Raw genomic sequence first — 19922 nt, 5'->3', positions numbered from 1 at the left:
ACCATGATGGTGTTTTGTGTTTCCATAAATGTGCACCTTCTATATGTTAATATATACTTCTGCTTGTGGTGAAGCTACTTGTGATGAGCTTTGATACTTCATGTGGCTTTCTCTTATACAGTACCATCTTTATTATTATGGTGGTTGTCAGTATTTTCAAGGTACAAAACAGATTTAATTTTGTGTGTTGTTGAATTTACTGGTTTATATTCACATTTTCTTGTTTGTAAATTACAGCTTTATATTGTAAAATTAACAGTTTTTGACGTAAATGTGTTTACAGTTTTCTGTATTTTTACAAAATTATTCTGGCAACCACAGCTGCCAAAAAGTTTTTGTAAAAACAACAAGAAATTTTTTACAGTGTATATTTGTTTTAGTATTTAATATATCATATATATATATATATATATATATATATATATATATATACACACACACTCTGTATGTGTTTGTCTTAACCACGGCAGGAGTGGAACATTATTGGAAATAGTTTCAACCATGGAAAGATGTCAATAAAACATCTTGTAAACAAAATATCAGGTAGCATTTCATTAACCTGGGGCAGTCATCAGTGTCCACAGCTCGTTAGTGCGCTGTAAATGAAGTCTACAGAAGAGCATTTCATGACTATATACTCATTATGTTTCACTTAACCTGTTCACTTAACCTGTACGAACTGTGAAAATGGATACATTTTGACAACAAATAGAAATGTTATAATTTAGAAATGTATTTAAAAACTGATTTTTTTTTTAAAAAAGCAGAGTATTGGTTATTATATTTAAAAATATATAGTGAATAACTTTAAGTTTGGGCTCAGTTGTTAATTGAAAGCTTATGGTTATGTTAAAGGGCTCCCTATAGTTTAGAGCTACATTTTAATTATAATTGAATTTATTTAAAGAAAGAGATTTACTGAAAATTTGTTCAGTAAACCACAGTTTAATAAATATAAAATAAGAATAATTTTCAAATTGATGTAAAATTTTACGTACTAAAACATACCGAATTGTGGCGTCAATAACGAAGTGTGTACCGAACCGTTACATCCCTAGAGTAGGTTATGTGTTTTTAAACGTAATTCAGCAGCTACATCTTATTATTTATTATTTCACATTTGAAAAATTATTTACATTTTCTTTTTATTACAATAAAAATAATTCAGAAGCTATTGTCACAATGCAATAAATCGTAATACTTAGGCTTTGTGTTCTTTATGCAAAATGCAGCGTCTTTATTATTGTTTTGACTTTGTCACGAAATATGTCCTTAACATGTTTTGAGAGACTGACTGAGTTGAAATCTAAACTGTTTCTCCAAGTCACTAATAAAGTTAAATTAGAGCAAATTAAGTCTTCTAATTCTCAGATGCATCTATTTTAGAGCTCAATACTCTAACTGTGCGTCTCATTTGTGTCTATTTGAATTTCTCCTAAAGAATTAAAGACAAAGCTTGAATGACACCTCCAGGCAGATGAGCATTTAAAGATAATGGCCTGTCCGTATCTGACCTCTGTTGATGGCCGAGGTCCTGCAGCAGCGTCTCAGTGTGTTTCTGTCTGTCTGACGCCTCCACGTGACTCAGCTTCTGTATCTCGCTGTGAATAAAGTACCACAGCTCTTTCACTCCGTTCTCCACCTTCCTCCGCAGTTCCTCCTGTTCTCGACCCGGGCCAACTGAGAAAGAGAAGAGCGATTAACAAAGCAATAATGTCTGAAACACTGTGAAGGCAATCACTAAATGGCCTTAGTACACAATGTATGGAGTTGAAAACTGCTGTTGACTCACCAGCTATTACTCTTGACAAATATATGTTTTATATAAAAATATGGCGGGTAGATTTGAAATAGTCAGTGAGTTTTTAAAGAAAGTGTGAAAGGTTGCAACTGCTGTGAATCTTCCCTAAAGATTTAGTCCTCTTTCTTAATTTCTTTTCACTTGTCTCTCACTCTACATTTCTCTGTCTCCATCTTTTGCTCTTATGTAATAAGTTCAGTTCAGTGCTTTTTTTAAGAACCCAGGGGTTTTAATCTCTCCGGGACGGGTGACCCTCGATGAAGGCTCTGTTCCAAATCCTACCGCCTACATAGACAGCATCCTAATCGAAATAGAACCTCAGAAGTGACTCATTTAGATGCTCTGCATTTAGGACTCACTTTTAGTTTTCAAAAAGTTACCAAGCTAACAATTTGATACAATAATGAGCATAAAAATACTCAGATATTGGGTTGGAACTTTAAATATTTATATATATTTTTTCCATTAAGCTTCAGTGTTCAATGAAATATCAGTTTATTTGAAGTTTTATAATTCAGACATATAACAACTAATGTATTTATTTAGACAAATGATACACAACTTATATAAGAAAATATATTATATACTGTATATAAATAATTTGTCATCTATCTATGAACATGCATACATAAAACACAAATGTATATACATATGTAAAACAAAGTAATAGTGAAATTATCTTTGAAATAGTTTAAATGTATTATATATATATATAATACATTTAAACTATATCAAAGATAATTTCACTATTACTTTGTTTTGGTATTAAATAAAATATCATAGATTTGAAATATTACAAATAAATCTCTAAATCTAAGAAATATATACCCGATTATATTTATTCCTCCTTATATTTAGAAATTTGTCTAAATTATAAAACTACGAATCAGGGTTTTATTATAGTTAACTAAAAACTAAAACCATGAGAAACATTTTTTATCGTTAACTGAAGAAAACACACACACACACACACAATTTCATAATATATATATATATATATATATATATATATATATATATATATATATATTTAAATTTATATATATTCAAATTTATATATATTTAAATTATTTATATATATATATATATATATATATATATATATATATATATATATATATATATATATATATATATATATATATATATATATATATATATTTATTTATTTTCAGATTTTTGCCAAGGCAACATTTATCGTTTTTATTTTACAAAAACAACAACAACAACAACAGAAAACTACCTAAAACTATAACTGAAATAAAAATGAATAAAAAAACTTTTTTTTTTTATAATAATAATAATAAAAATGACAAAAATGCACAAGAAAATCACTTCAACTGTAATTTAAAAAGGAGATGTAGGTGAGCAGCTCAGTAGGGTTTGTGCAGAGCTGCTCTCATTACAGCAGAGGTGACCTGAGTGAGACACACAGCATCTATCTGTCTTTCACAGGGGTCAGAACACGACGTGAAGCAGCATGAGAGAGACAGGCTATACATCTGTGACCTGCACTCTTCTGGCACGGGGTGAAGATGATGATGATGATGATGGTTATTGTGCAAACATTCAAACTCTACCTACACAATGACTCATGCTGTTGTGCTTCTGTTACACCTACTGTACATGGACGTCAATCTGCAAGTCTACACCAGAATGTAAACTGGTGATGATGCATAGTTTCAGAGGCGGATCTAGAAAAATATTGATGGGGTGGTGAGAAGGGGGCAGGAATTTTTGAGGGGTGGCAACATATGGTAGACGTATACTGAATTTAGTCACAGTTATCACAGTTTGATGATAAATATATGTGCACACTACAAAAGGACACAGGCTATCATTTACAAACTTAATCTCATGCAATCAATGTCTTGCATTTGAAACAGTTCATATAAGGAATAAGTGACCATACCCCATAAGCACCCCCACACTCACTAATCCATACAGTATGCATCAACATGTAATTAAGAGCATTATAAAAGGTTCAGTGTTATCAATATGTCAATTTATTATAAGAAACACAAGATTTTAACAGCCAATGACATTTCCAGCTGGGGAGACTCAACTGATTTTCTACTGTTTAGTGTTAATCATCATCTAACTCAACCACTCAAGAGCTACATTTAGATTTAGATGTTATATGAATATGGTCTCTGAAGAATAGGTTTTATTAGCTGACAATAATAATAAATAAATAAACATTATAGGCACAAATACAAATGTACTTTTAGAAATTGGAAAAATATGGTGTTATTGTTACTGTGCAATAGTACTATATTTCTGTTTGAATTCCTTCAAAGTTATACCGGAATTTTATTTTGACAGGTTGTCGTAAAGACATTGCCGTTTCTGTCAGTCTGTGTAGACGATACGAATGAATGATGATAGTTTAATCAAATGAAATGGTGAAATCCTCTCATAGCGCACTGATGTGCACATGTGTAGCATACATCATGCATCAATATAGTGAAGAGATGAAAACACAACGCGTGCTTCAGTGTGTGTATGTGTGTGTGTGTGTGTGTGTGTGTAGTAGAGCACACATTCCCAGAGATGTGTATAACAACACCTTCAGGGCGGCTGCTGGCTAAATGGGTGCCCTAAGCAGGACTGTATTGTTGTGCCCCCCTTCCTCAAATATGATGATGAAAAAACACCTACTATAGGGGTGAAAATAGAACTTTAATCAAATAAAAAACTAAATGAATAAATTGTATTATTTACAAATCAAAATTGTAGCTCTCGACATTTACCTGTGGCTATAACTTTATTATGACTCTAATTTATTTTATAGTCTCAAGCATTCAGAAATCATGCAAAAGGAAACTAAGCAGTTTTACTATGATAAAACCATGGTTTATTTTTGTAAGGGTTGTGATATGCATGGTTTTTGTTGAAGAAATTATAAAGCCTCATTATTTTTTTATATAATGCATTTTAAGTCATTTTAAAGGCTATTGATGGCTTAGGTTTGTTTTTATAGCAACAACAACAACAAAAATTTTACAGTATATTAATACTTTGTAAATTATTATTTGAAGTAACAAAACCATGGTTAATTTGCAGTTACCATGGCTACGAGAACAATGATTCCTGGTGTTATTGTTAAAACCATGGGTAATTTTCGTAGGGGAACCTAAAAAAAAAAAAACCTTTCACAGGAATGTGCCTGAAAGTGATAAACGGGCCTCGTTTTTACCTAAATGATTTATACTTTATTTTAATATATATTAAAAATGTATAAGGTGTGCATTTGTAGCTGACACCTAAATGAACACATTACAATTGTTTTATGACTGCAAGTATTTCTCCTCAAATGCTATTGAGCTTCAAATTTGCGTTTGAGCCCATGTGAAAGAGTAGCATAATTTACATATGATTTACAGATTATTTTAATAAATATCAAACATTCAATTCAATTGTGCATTATAGCTGTACCGTAAATTAACAATTACAGTTGTTTTTATGACTATGAGTTATTCTCCTCAAATGCTACTGAGGTTAAAAAAGTGTATACCAATATCGCATGTAACTTTAGAGATGGTCCCTAAATTTGAGACTCGTCCAACGTCCAACGTCAAGCCAACTTTATCTCTGCTTTTATTTATTTTTTTTACTTTAAGTTTTCTTTTCTCTTCGCTGGATTGCTGATGTACTCTACCCGGGCATAGATGTTCATCCATCAATTATGAACATTCAGCCGCAGACTGAGTTTTTTTTTTTTTTTTTGGAGCAACTGGGATGGTGCATTTCGCGTTTTCTGTGTCTTTAAATCGTGACTGACATGGCGCTATCTATACTTCATGTTGATATTGCATATAAAAAAAACATATGAAGCCTACTGATAAAGGACACCGTCAGGCATCAACAGTATTGACGGCAAAATAGACTATGTTTGACAGGTGCACTATTTGAAAATCGATAATTATTAATTTATTTTTTAAATTACATTTATATCTGAATATAATGTCAGAGATCTGTTCGCGAATCATTTGACTCAGTTCGGGAGTTCGGAGCGGGATCGCGAATCATTTGAGTCAGTTCGGGAGTTCAAAGCGGGGTCGCGAATCATTTGAATCAGTTTGGGGATCGCGAATCATTTGAATCAGTTCGGGAGTTCGTAGCGGGATAGCGAATCATTTGAGTCAGTTTGGGGATCGCGAATCATTTGAATCAGTTCGGGAGTTCGGAGCGGGTTCGCGAATCATTTGAGTCAGTTCGGGAGTTCAAAGCGGGTTCGCGAATCATTTGGGTCAGTTTGGGAATTGAGAATCATTTGAATCAGTTCGGGAGTTCGTAGCGGGATCGCGAATCATTTGAGTCAGTTTGGGGATCGCGAATCATTTGAATCAGTTCGGGAGTTCGGAGCGGGTTCGCGAATCATTTGAGTCAGTTCGGGAGTTCAAAGCGGGTTCGCGAATCATTTGGGTCAGTTTGGGAATTGAGAATCATTTGAATCAGTTCGGGAGTTCGTAGCGGGATCGCGAATCATTTGAGTCAGTTTGGGGATCGCAAATCATTTGAATCAGTTCGGGAGTTCGGTATGGGATCACGAATCATGAAAGATTCGCGCTCGTAAATTTTCAAATTGGCCATAACTTTTAATTCGTTGCTGCCAACTGGGATGGCAAGGCTTTCTTTAAGGGTGGCATTTGCCACCCTATGCCACCCCGGTAGATCCGGCCCTGCATAGTTTGTTATATCTGCCACAAAATATTCCTAAAATAAATATAAATTGTTTACTGGCTGACAAAAGGAAATTAAATTATTGTAAGAATTGTGAGCAGAAATAAACATGACTCAACCAATTAAAAGGCTTTAACTGTTCTGATAGTACAGTAGTAAACATACGACTATGCTAATTTATTACATTTTGTCAGCATTAAATTAATGGATATAACTGACAGCCATTATAAAACACTTAAAATGCTGAATTTTAATCCAAATGAAGTACTTTTTTTTAATTATTTTAGCTTTTTTAAATAAAATACAAAACTACAAATCTTTGAAACCAGATACATTTTCGAGAGAAGCAATACTGCATAAATTAAGATTTTTATTAATTTTATTGTCATGAATGTATTTTGTGTAATTCCATATAACAATGATTTCTGATCATGTGACACTGAAGACAGTGATTAGATTTTACCATATATTCAAACAGAAAACAGCTGTTTTTTTAAATTGCCATAATATTTCACAATATTGTTTTTGCTGTATTTTTTAACAAACAAAAAGATACTAAAAAAAAAAAAAAATTACCAACCCCAAACTTTTTAAGTGCAGTACTAATCTTTTAAATTACTTGGATTTAATTTAGTAGATTATACTGTGAATGTAATTTTATTAATATCTTACTGAACTGCCAGATTCTCTTACTTATTACTTAAAATAAGTGGGGAAAAAAAACAAAAACAAAAACAATTCAACAAAACGTGTTCATATTAAAGATGCATTCCCTAAAACATCTCATAAAATCTGGCCAGTGGAAAGTTTGTTTAGGGTTCAGAAATGGGGACTCAGTCCTGATGATCTCCTCTCTTACCGTCTCCAGATAATCTCTGAAAACCGTGGATCTTCTGTTTGGCTCGGCTTAGCTGTTCCTCAAGAGACCGCAGTCTTCCTGATGATATTGGCCCATCCGATTGTCCTTCTGGAATCCTGCAGAACACATGGTTCGTTAGCAAACTCGCAGCATCCATGAAGAAAGCAATCAGACCGCCAGCGCTGCGTAAACAAACACAAAACTACATCAGGCTCAGTATGTTGATTCACTAGCGTCTGATTACCAATTGGCCTTGAATAAAATGATCATAAATATCCGCTGTGATGTTCAATAGCGTTTAGTGCGCTGCATAAATTAGCTGCTTACATTCGTCTAAAGCATAATTGCTAATTACAGTTTGACTGTTCGTTTCTATTCAGCTGATTTAGATGAAATCACCCCTCAACTAATGAGCCTTTGGGAAACTCTGCATGACGCCAACAACCGCTCATTTAACACCACATATCATATTGGCATTATTTTATTACTGAATGTTTACTGAAAATTTCCATTTGTTTCTATACAGCGGTAAACGGGTCAAGTGCCGAAACCAATTAGTAGATCGTTTATATTACATATTAATATGGTAATCATGCAGTAATATTAATACCACTGCTGCATGCATTTGCATGAGGGTCTGTATGCAAAAGAACAAAGATTAGTGTGGAGAAATCAATAGAGCATGTTAGAAGAGGGAATACTAATTGATTCAAAAGATGCAAAAAAAAAAAAGGCTTTAAATTTATAATAACAAAAACAACCCTGAGTACTGAGGAAACAAAAAGGCTTTTTTCATATTTCTTTAAGAAATTAACACTTTTTATTTAGCAAGGATGCCTTAAGTTGATCAAATGTGGAAGTAAAGACAGTTTTAAGTTTTTTTATTTTTTACTTTCTATTCAAAGAATTCTGAAATAATAAATGTTAGGTTTTCACCAAAACATTAACTGTTTTCAACATTGTTAATAATCAGAAAATGTTTCTTGAGCAGTAAATCAGCATATTAGGATGGTTTCTGAAGATCATGTGACGCTGAAGACTGGAGGAATGATGCTGAAAATACAGCTGTGCATCACAATAATAAATTACAGTTTACAATATATTACAATAGAAAATATTATTTATATAGTTTTTTTTTTTTGGGGGGTGAGTGATAGTGATTGAGACTTTTGAGAAACTCCTTTGATCTACAAAAAAAAAAAAGAAAAAAAAAAGAAATACAATCTGTAAAGAAAGCTATAATGAATAATTAGATTAAAGTTCAATATAATACCAAACAACCATCCAATTAGATTCAGATTACAAAACTTCCAATTCTTTAATGCAATAAACATCCAATTAAGAAGATTTAATACAGTCTAATATTTTATCATATAATTCAAATGGCATAGACTTCATAAAGACGACTCATTTTGCTGCAAGTAAAAGAAAAATGAAGACCCCAGAAGAGTAAATTGGCCTTTCAAGTCCTGAAATGAACGAATCGACCCACATTCCATAACATCTGAATTTCGTCTCTAACTGCAGTTTGTAAAATAAATAGGTCGACCTCCTCTAAGCAGCTTTGCATCATGATAAAGCACGATCCAGTTCACATCTAAACACCTACCAAAGGATGCTAATGAGATCAAGTCCGTCATTTACGTCATGACTGTAAACTTAGTATAGAGTCAGTTAAAGGGATAGTTGACTGAAAAATGTCTCACCCTCAAGTTGTTCCAAACCTGAATTTCTTCCTTCTGTTAAAACACATTTTGAAGAATGTTGGTAACCGAAAAGTTTATGGTGCCCATATTTCTTTCATTCTATGGAAGTCAATGGGGACCATCAACTCTTCGGTTATCCACATTCTTCAAAATACCTTTTGAAATATCTTTTGATATTTAGTATTTCTGAACACAAAAATATCTTGAAAAATATGGGAAACCAAACAGTTGATGGTCCCCATTGACTTCCAAAGTGTATTTCTTTCAGTACTATGGAAGTAAATGTGGGCCATCAACCGTTCGGTTATATCCATGTTCTTCAAAACATCTTTTGAAGAATGTATGAATTTCTTCCTTCTGTTGAACACAAAGAAGATATTTTGAAGAATGTGGATAATTGAACAGTTGATGGTCCCCATTGACTTCGGTAGTTTTTTTTTTTTTTTTTTATTAGTAAATGGCTACCGTCAACTTTTTGTTTACCAACATTCTTCAAAATATCTTCTTTTGTGTTCAACAGAAGAAGAAGAAGAAAAAAAACAATGATCTCACACACGTTTGGAACTTGAGGGTGAGTTTTCAATTTAAATTTTTAGGTGTGCTATCCCTTTAAATATCTAGGAAACCAGCAGAGAGGAAAAAGAAAAATAAATCGGGAAGCTTGTGGCCTTCTGGTTTTCGTTTTACTGACTACTAGATACTTAAAACACACTTCAAAGGGCACAGATGGCTCAGCGTTCAAGGCTAACAATATATTTCTGCAATATATGCAAATGGTAACTATATACATATTTATATAGTTACCACAAAGTGCCCGAGGACTGTTCAATTTAAGTATAAATGAAACATGTTATTAGAGGACAGAAAAGCTCAGTTCAATTCCATCTAACGAGTGCGAGACACGAGCATCAGAACTTCAGAACTGCTGATGGAGAGCAAAACAGAGTCTGATACCGGAGCGAACGGCAGGCAAATGACATTACAGCCAGTGAATTACTGTCAGTCACTGCCACATGCAGCGCTCCGAGAGAAAATAACGAGAGTTGCAAGATTAGTCAGGAGGAGATGATGGAGACAGAAGCCTGAAGATCACACAGATACGGCGATGAGAACGAGGCATGGAAGAACTGAATATTAGTGAATATGAACAAACCTCTAATCCTACAGTAAGTGTGCTGTTACTTTTTAAAGCAATCAGACTGAAGTGTGAAACCACTCCAAATACCATACTAAATGCATACCAACATGTTAAAATCATGCAAAACATCCTAGCGACTGCATTTCATCGAGTTACAACCATCTAGGACACCCTAGCAAATGTATAGCAACAGTACAATCATCCACATGACACACTTCACTAGGAAAGAATGAAGGAGAAGATCTGGGAGAATACAGGAGTTTGGTTTTAATTCAACCCACAAGGAGATACACAAGAAATAAATAAATAATGACATTCAACGACAAACAGAGAACTGTGAACACTATTTAAAGACACAGACACTGACAGGAATCGGGTGGAACCAAATGAACTAATCGAGGAACACATGGAACTAATGGAACTGAGGAAAGGAACCGGAAACATGACCAAATAAGGAAAACAGGAAGTAAGACCGGGGTAAAATGTGGAAACTCAAGAACCACATGAGTGAGCCACTTTAGCAATGGCGTAGCAATGTTACAATCATCCAGAACATCCAAGCAACTGCACAGCAACATGTTAAGACCAGCCAAAACGCAATAACAGTTTGCATAAAGATCTGGTAAAAAAAAAAAAAAAAAAAAAGAAAACTCTAGACGATTTAAAACCACTCAAAACATCTTATCAACATGGTAAAGCCACCCATAACATCCTGGCAACCACACAGTGATGTGTTAAAGGCACCAGAACACTCAATCCTCCCAAATGTTGTGTCAACACAAAACACAATAAGCTGCAATGTGAGGAACTTTTCCGCTGATAGTCAGAGTCTGGCTGCACATACTAAGTGCAGTGGGACGATATTCTTAATCATTCAAGCTATTTCGTTTTCTGTGTTTATTGTGTGAGTTCTTGGCAAACGCCACTATGAGGAATTTATGTAGCTGAATATTCTCCAGAGCTCTGTGGCAATTTCTAATTTCAGATATAATGCTATTGACAGAAAGCACACATATCTCCAGCCGGCCTGAGGGTGTGGAGCCCTGCATCTCTGAAACAAATCAACGTTATGATGTGTGGAGAAAGCTTCCTAATAATGCCACACACACACACACACACACACACAGAGGCCGCTGTCAGAGACCATTTCATTACAAATCAACAAAGGCTGCAAACATTTTATTGCCTTTTGCATCAATTCCCATGTTAATGTATCTATCCAGCAGGTTTTTATCATCACTTTATGATGGTAGTATGTGCATATATAAATAACATAAAACACTATAGTGCCTTCTGGCATTTAAACAGTGCTTTATTGAAGATATTCTTTTAGGAAATGTTTTGTTATTTTTGGGAGAAATGGAGGCTCTCATCAACGTGGGTGCAATAATCCTTAGACTTTTATATTTTAATATGATTATGGAATAATGTATTCTTATTATATTTTTGGTATGTTCTCAAATAATTTAAAATATTTATGTATTTTTATGTTTTATTGTCTATTTATTTGGCATTTTTTTAAAATAATATAACAAAATCAAATATACTAATGTTTTATTTGTATATGATAAAATCCTATCAATATCAATATTATAAACATAATATATTTATAATCTATAATGTTAGTATTGGAGGTATACGGGGACTCTCCATAGGAGTAATGGTTTTTATACTGTACACACTGTACCAACCCTAACCCTAAACCGACCCCTCACAGAAAACTTTCTGTATTTTTAAATTTTCCCAAAAAAAACAAAAAAAAAAACACCATATAGTATGTTTTTAAAAACTTTTTACAGGGACACAGGAAGTGTCCATAAACCACCTTCATATTGTAATACCCATGTCATCATAAAACATTTTTTTCTCATAAACCACTCAAACCAGTGCATGGACACACACACACACACACAAATGCTGCAAGACTGTATAAGCTCTATCTTGCTTTAGTAAACCCCACTAATAAATACAGCTGTTTTATAATCAATATTCCTCCCGTTCTACAGTCCAAGGATGCTGCTGGATCTATCAGAGATCTGGGATTGATATCGTGGTCCTCCAGGTTTAGAGCAGATCAATGGGAGACTGAGACCAGATTGAGGCTGAAAGAAACACAAGAGCCACACTGGACGATCTTTTGGGAATGAAAGCACAGAAGACATTGATCAGATCAAGATTTATATCTGAAATTGATGGCCCTCGTTCAGCCCGATAAAGACAAATGACCAGAGTAAGCGTTGTTCTCTGCTTCTGGGCCATAGATTGGTTCTCTGGAGATGTTTTTGAGGAACTACGCTACAGACTATCAAATGCACGTTCAGTTTCAAGCACACTTACTTCCCTTACAAATCAGCACTGTGCTTTAATCAAAACACTTTTCACGATTAGTTAATTGTGGCAGCTGTAATCTGTAATTATTTCTTCAATTCATTTGGCAGTCCTACTTCACTGAGGATCTTTTCAAGAACAGCACTTTCTCCAGTTTCTCTGCAAAAACACTCTTTCTCGAACATATTGCACAATCCTCAGCGTCAAAAAGTCACCCAGTGAAACATTGAGAGCACTGAATTTGCCTCAGTCTTCTCTCCTCAGTATAAGCTCTTTTAAAAACTTGACTTTCTCCACCTGAACTTCAGAAAACGTCCTTCACATCCCTCAAGAACATCCTGCAAAAACTCCTCATGCTCCGCCGTGCTGCAGTCCAGCTCTGAGTCACACACTCGGTGTGCTTCAATATAAATAGTAGAAATATGAGTTCAATTTACATTGTGATTTATTTTAACATTTTAATTTAGGTAATTAAAATTTGAAATAAAAATATGTAAAAATTAAAATAATAATAAATATTAAAACATATACATTTTAAAATCAATATTATATTTATGAATTCACTTTTATCCAAATCAACTTACAAAAATATTAATATTTAATATCATGATAATTACATTATATATTAAGTTATTATATAAAAAAACCTCTTGGACTGTTTGACTCAGTTTTACTAAAAAAAACATTTATAAATATGGGATTTTGTTTCTATTATAATTAATTAATAATATTAAAACAACAATTAAATAATGCACACAACCCACACACACACACACACACACACACACACACACACACACACACACACACACACACACACACACACACACACACACACACATATATATATATATATATATATATATATATATATATATATATAATGCTCTTATAATATTTGGTAGCATTTTATAGCATATTTTTTAATATTAAAAAACAAATATAAAATAAAAATATAAAAACAAAGTCATTATTGTGAACAAAAGAAATATGATTTCAGTTTATATTTGTATTGTTTTTAGCATTTTAATTAAGTTAGGTCATTTAAATAAAAAATAAAAATAAACATTGAATAATAAAAAAATTCAAGTTTTATTATTTATATTACACTTACATTTATGCATAAAAAACAAACAAATTATAAAGAAAAAAACCCATTAATATAAAATATTATAAAAGTTAAAATAAAAATGTATATTAAATATTAATGATAGTGATTTTTGCATTTTTATTATTAGTAAAATAGGTTACTAATAATAAAAGATAGATAGTTTGTCCTGAGAGCATTTTCGACAATTTCGACAATTCTTATTTATATGAAATAAACACTACAATATTCCTTCTAAGCAACAGAATGGATACCTGCAACAGAAGCATCAAACTAGCTTAAATTAACCTAAAAATGGTTTCATCCTCGTCTCTGCTGGTCTTTCTAGCACAGATGCCAACGTCAAAGGAATAATTCAGCCAAAAATGAAAATCCTGTTATTATTTTCTCATCCTCTTTTTGTTGCAAATACTTTTTTTTTTTTTTTATCTGTGGAACACAAAAGCAGAATTCTGATGGTGAGAAAATGTCAGATTGGTGAAATGGTTTTGGGTGTTGGTTTATGTTCATGTTTTAGTGTTGCCTGAGTTGTGTTCATGTATATGTTCTTGTATTTCCTAGTCTAGTCAAGCCATCTCTGTGTTTGTTGTTTATCTGCTCTTTTTTGGGGGGGGGGAGCAATAAAACTGCACTTGGGAGATCACGATGCTCGCCTTCAGTGGACTCTAATTACAGAAAATAAAGACATTTTCATTTTTCCCCAAACCATTCCTTTAAAAGATGCTGTAATAATGGACCATGGCGCTTCTGTTGGAAAAAGCAAAAATACTATGTAACACATCATATTTTGAAAGAAATTGTGGCATGCTTGAGCAAAACAGACACTATTTGAGGAATCTGCACTCCGATATTAGTATGAAACAAGTATTTCATTCTATATTGATTTACCGTAGTGACTGAGCCATGCGCCGCAGGTCTTCGTTCTGCTGTTTCAGTCGCTCCAGCTTGGTGAGGATCTTCGCCAGTTCGCGGCTGGAGCGTGGCGCATGTTCGTTGTCTCTCACCAGATGTCCCCCGATATAAAAGAGCAACGTCCCCCAGGCCAGCAGGACCAGCGCTATCCAGCGCCAGGAGCCCGCACATGGACGCATGCTGCCGCCAAACTCCAGTCACAACCGATGGACGGCAGACATGCTGAGTCTTAAACTAGAGCTTGAAAGCGGGGCGTCCAAATGTGGAAGGTCGAAAGAAGCAGTTGTGTCTGTATAGGTACATCAACACACCGTGGATATTCATGCATCGCGACTCGTCAAGAAGGCAGATCTTCCATTGTGTTTCTTTAGTAGATGATTGTGGTATTGCATTAGTAGGTTTCACTGGTGTCTCATTAGCTTTGTCGTTTCAGTCCAAAAGCTGGGTTCTCTAGACGCATTAGGCCTCTGGAGAAAGAAAGAAAGAGAGAAAGATGTTATACAGAGAAGTGGTTTTCAACTAGAGAAATACAATGCTGACTGCAAATAATAAAGTGTTATAATATTGTGACCCCTACAAGCAAAACCGAACAGAAGCAGAACTCTCTTTAAATAATACATGAAGTTGCCTAAACGGCAAATGCATGACCCTGCAACACTGCATTTCTGCACTGCAGCAGAACTAGAACGTTCCTGGTGAAAATAAACAAAACTGACTAAACTGCAAGTGAGAAGTGTGATGATTAAAATGATCCTGTTATAATCAACACATCTGTTTACACTGCAGATGTGTGATCCTGCAACACTGCAAGCGAGAAATTCAATAAAACTAAAATGTTCCTGGTACAATCATCAAAGCATGCAACACTGCAAGAAAATCACATTTAGATTGTTCTAGTTATAATCAATGAAACTCACTGCAAGTGCATGCTATAATGTTACAATGTTTCTGTGTTGGGACTAGAGTTGTAAAAAGGTGAAAAAAATTCCAGTAAATTTTGGAAACATTACAGAAATTTAAAAACTTTTCAGGGTTTTATATATACAGTACAAACCAAAAGTTTGGAAACATTACTATTTTTAATGTTTTTGAAAGAAGTTTCTTCTGCTCATCAAGCCTGCATTTATTTGATCAAAAATACAGATTTTTTTTTATATATTGTGATATATTATTACAATTTAAAATAATTGTTTTTAAAATTATTATACTTTAAATTATCATTTATTTCTGTGATGCAAAGCTGAATTTTTAGGATCATTATCACATGATCCTTTAGAAATCATTCTAATATGATGATTCATTATCAAAGTTGGAAACAGTTCTGCTGCTTAATATTTTTTTAGAACATGTGATACTTTTTTAGGATACTTTGATGAATAAAAAAAAAAAAAAAAAAAAAAGGAAGCTTTGTTTTAAAATATAAATATTTTGTAATAACAATATGCAATACTGGTCAGTAATTTGGGGTCAGTAATATTTGTTTCTTTTCTTTTTCTTAATATATATATTATTAGAATTTTTTTGTTGTTGAATAAATGCAGTTCATTTTAATATTTTATTCATCAAATATATAAGATAATATTAAAAATAATAATGTTTCCAAGCTTTTGGTCTGTACTGTATATATATATATATATATATATATATATATATATATATATATATATATATATATATATATATATATATATATATATATATATTCCAGGGATTTTTGGAAAGTTTCTGGAAATTTACTGGAAACTGTCCATCTTTTTGCAAGCCTAGTTGGGACACAATCCAGCGCAAAATCTGAGCCTTGAATCCAAACAATTGCTACAGAGAACATGCTACAGTTTCAATGAACTGAAAACATCCAAATACAACTAAAACACACAAATAAAAATGCAGTTCCTCACACCCCTGACACAGCCCTGCCTCGGCACCCACAAGGATCGATCCAAACGACAATCTCACGAAGGTGCAATCTCATGACAGATGTGAGGAGACTCTTAACACATCTGTTAGTTTGGGGGTACATCCTACTAAATCCCCCTCATTCCTGCAGACCTGTCCCGCAGATGTTGACATGTTTAGTGACATACAGTCAAACTGATGTGATGAGCGCACTGGAACGGCCCTAGAAAACCCAGTGTCATCAGTTTCCCTCCTGGAATGAGTGAGACATTGTGTCTACGCTGCAAGCGAGTGACACGCTGACAGCGATTTGCTGCGATATTAGCATCAGCAACCGCAAGCTGTGCAATGCTGCTGAGGAGAGTTTAACTTTATGTAAATGAACAGCAAGAGATGTGGCGGCTTCCAGTGGGAATAAGAGGAGCTTTAGCATAAACAAATCTGTTTGAGATGCAACATAACTAGAACACTCCCAGTATAATGAATAAAGCTGTCTTCTCTGCAACACTGCAAACCAACAGTGCAATGAAACCAGAATGATCCCTTTATAATCAGTGAGGCTAATAATAAAGATATTATGTTGTTGTTTTATCTTAGAAAGCAGTGTCTGCAAACAGAAATAGAACATTCCCATTTTAAATGAACAAAGCTGTCTATACTGCAAGTGATAAATGCAACAAAATTAAAATGTTCCTGTTATAATCAAGAAACTTGCAAGCATGAATCAATGCAAAGAAACAACTGGGATGTTCCAGTTATAAACAGTAACTCTCATTGCAAGTGCATTTCATTGCAAAGAGGTGTGACAGAAATAGAACAGTGCTTTCACATCAGTGTAACTGTCTATAGAGCAAATGCATGAGCATGCAACAATGCAAGAATGCTAAATTGTTTGTTATTATCAACAAAGCTGTCTACACTGCAAGCATGCAACTGTGTGACAACAAAACAACCACAAGGTCAGTGCAAGCATGTTGTGTTCAGTTCCATGATCTCTTAGCCACGCTGTGCATTGATCTAAAAGTCAAGTCACAGCTGCTTTTACTACCATTTCTCTGATTCGAGACTGAGACGATTCATTAAGAATGATAGCATTGTGTTTTCTTCACAAGCACAATAACAGCCTATAAACCAATCTGTGGAAGTCTGTTTCTGCTTCGGAATAATAATAAAGAGGTAATAGCAACTTTTCATCTCACAATTGTCTGAATTCTGCATTTATTTATTTTTTATACAGGTAATTGTGTTTTTTTTCCTCACAATTCTGACTTTCCTTCTCAGAATTGTATATCCTCAAATTGCATTTATGTCTCACAAATTTCTAAGATTCGGTTTTAAATTTCTGACTTTTTTCAGGACTGCAAGAAAAAAGCGTAACTTTTTAAAAGCAATGACCATATTTTATTTATGCATTTATTTATTTATTGTATTCTGTGGTGGAAACAATCTTGCATACCAAACTGAGAGGCTCTCACATTAAAAGGCATGAAATACAAAATAAAAAAATAATGAAAAAAAATATATAAATAATTGCTAATTAATATTTGTGGTAGTACTGTTCAATATTCATCATTAAAAGTTATTTTAAAGAAGAAAATATTGTAATGTTTAAAAAAAAAAAAAAAACTCATTTGCTTTAAAATATCATAGCCAATTTTCACAAACGAATCAAATAATTGTGGTCAAAACTAATACATGATACGACTAAATATTCTGTTTACTCTTCAATGAATCACATAATGGAATTTAAATATATTCGCATTCTGTTTAACCTTAAAACTCCTCAAACATAGCTTCAAAAGCATCTCTTTCTGTGAACACTATCCTCTACTCAGGATCAAGAGTTTCAGGGTTTTGACAGAAGGAAATGACACAGCAGACTACAGGGGTTCGAGATGTGCTGAGCTGTGCTTCAGAGCCAAACTGTCAAGTGATCATCTTCTAGACATTCAGTATCACGGCTGCAGGTTTATGGAGTCTGATGGGTTTTTATGTTTCCTCACTAAAGAGACACTAATGAGAACAGAAGAGCAACACTTCTCCTTCCAGGTTTGCCAGTTCTGTCAACAGCACAGCTTCTTGTTTACCGGGTCTTGAGATGAGCGCAGTATCTGTTAACATGCACATCATTTAAGATTAAGATGCACTTACTATTTACTATTTTAAAAATAAATATTCACCACTATTGTTCAGGTGATTTTGAACATTAGAGCTGTTTACAGATGCTACAGTCTTTGTAAGCTTTATAATCAAATTGCTTTGCATTGTGTCAGTGCATTTTTTAAGTCTCTTATTTATAAAGCACCTTTAAAACCATAAGAATTGACCAAAGTGCTATACAGAGATCATTAAAAAACAAAAAAACAAAACAAACAAAAAAACATTATATAAAACAAAAACATATACCAACACAGCATGACACCAATAAAAATTGTCCAATGAATCACTCACATTAATCCGACCACTCAAACAGCAAAAGCCTGAGAAAATAAATAAGACTTAAAATTCCTTTTAAAAATGTCCATGCATGGTTGATTTTCTGAATAAAGATGGCGTTTAGATTGGTAAGGGAGGAGACAGCATGTCCTTTAAACACCTACTGTAGGAGCCTGATTGTGTAATGCTTTGTGCACAAACATAAGTAACTTGTATTGGATTCTATAATTTGCAGATAAACTATGAAGAGATATCAACAAAGGTGTTATTTGATCCTGTTTTCTGGTATTAGTTAAAAGTCTCGCTGTAGCATTTTGAACACACTGCAGACGAGAAACCAGAGACTCACTTAGGCCTGAATATAAAGCACTGCAATAATCCAATCTAGTGGAAATGAAAGCATGCATAGCAGTTTCCAAATCCTTAGAAAGGTAGAAAGGATAGGTTTCAATTTAGATAAGATCCACAACTGAAATGCTTGGCGATCAAAGTGGATATCTGAGTCAAAAAATACTCCCAAGTCCTTGACAAAACCATGCATTTTGTTTGACAATAACTTTCAACCTGTTCTTTCACGGGGAACAAGTCTTATCCTCAATTAATTGTAAGGAATTATTTGTCATCCATTCCTTTATGAAAACAATGACATATTGCAAATGTTGTACAGTAAAAACAGTAATATTATGAAATATTATTACAATAATAATAATACAAATTCTATGGTCTCTATTTCTGTGATGCACAGCTGTATTTTCAGCATCATTCCTCCAGTCTCCAGTGTCACATGGTCCTCCAGAAATCATTCTGATATGATGATCTTCTGATTATCAATGTTAAAAAAACAGTTGTGCTATTTCATATTTTTGTGGAAAAAGTGATACATTTGGTTTTTCAGGATTCTCTGATGAATAGGTTCAAAAGAACAGCATGCATTTGAAAAAGAAATTGTATAATTTTATATGTAACATTATAAATGTCTTCACTGTAACTTTTGTTCAGTTTAGTGCACCCTTGCTGAATGAAATTGTGATTTTTCCATTAATTATAAAAGC

General features: G+C 33.5%; 1 protein-coding gene across 1 annotated transcript in view; it reads right to left on the bottom strand.

The window, feature by feature from the left end:
* LOC127938087 (alpha-(1,6)-fucosyltransferase-like) overlaps positions 1-19922 on the bottom strand; it is an 85731-nt gene that overhangs the window by 17112 nt on the left and 48697 nt on the right. The window contains exons 2-4 of the mRNA XM_052534492.1: positions 14515-15005; positions 7347-7462; positions 1515-1680 (exon numbers count right to left, since the gene is read on the bottom strand). Coding sequence (XP_052390452.1) covers positions 1515-1680; positions 7347-7462; positions 14515-14717 — 485 coding nt within the window. The 5' untranslated portion in view covers positions 14718-15005. The remainder of the gene's footprint in view (positions 1-1514; positions 1681-7346; positions 7463-14514; positions 15006-19922) is intronic.

The sequence above is a fragment of the Carassius gibelio genome, chromosome A20 (genome assembly GCF_023724105.1).
Source record: "Carassius gibelio isolate Cgi1373 ecotype wild population from Czech Republic chromosome A20, carGib1.2-hapl.c, whole genome shotgun sequence".
NCBI lineage: Eukaryota > Metazoa > Chordata > Actinopteri > Cypriniformes > Cyprinidae > Carassius > Carassius gibelio.
Note: the sequence above shows the minus strand (reverse complement) of the source record. Positions and strands in the feature narration are given on the sequence as shown.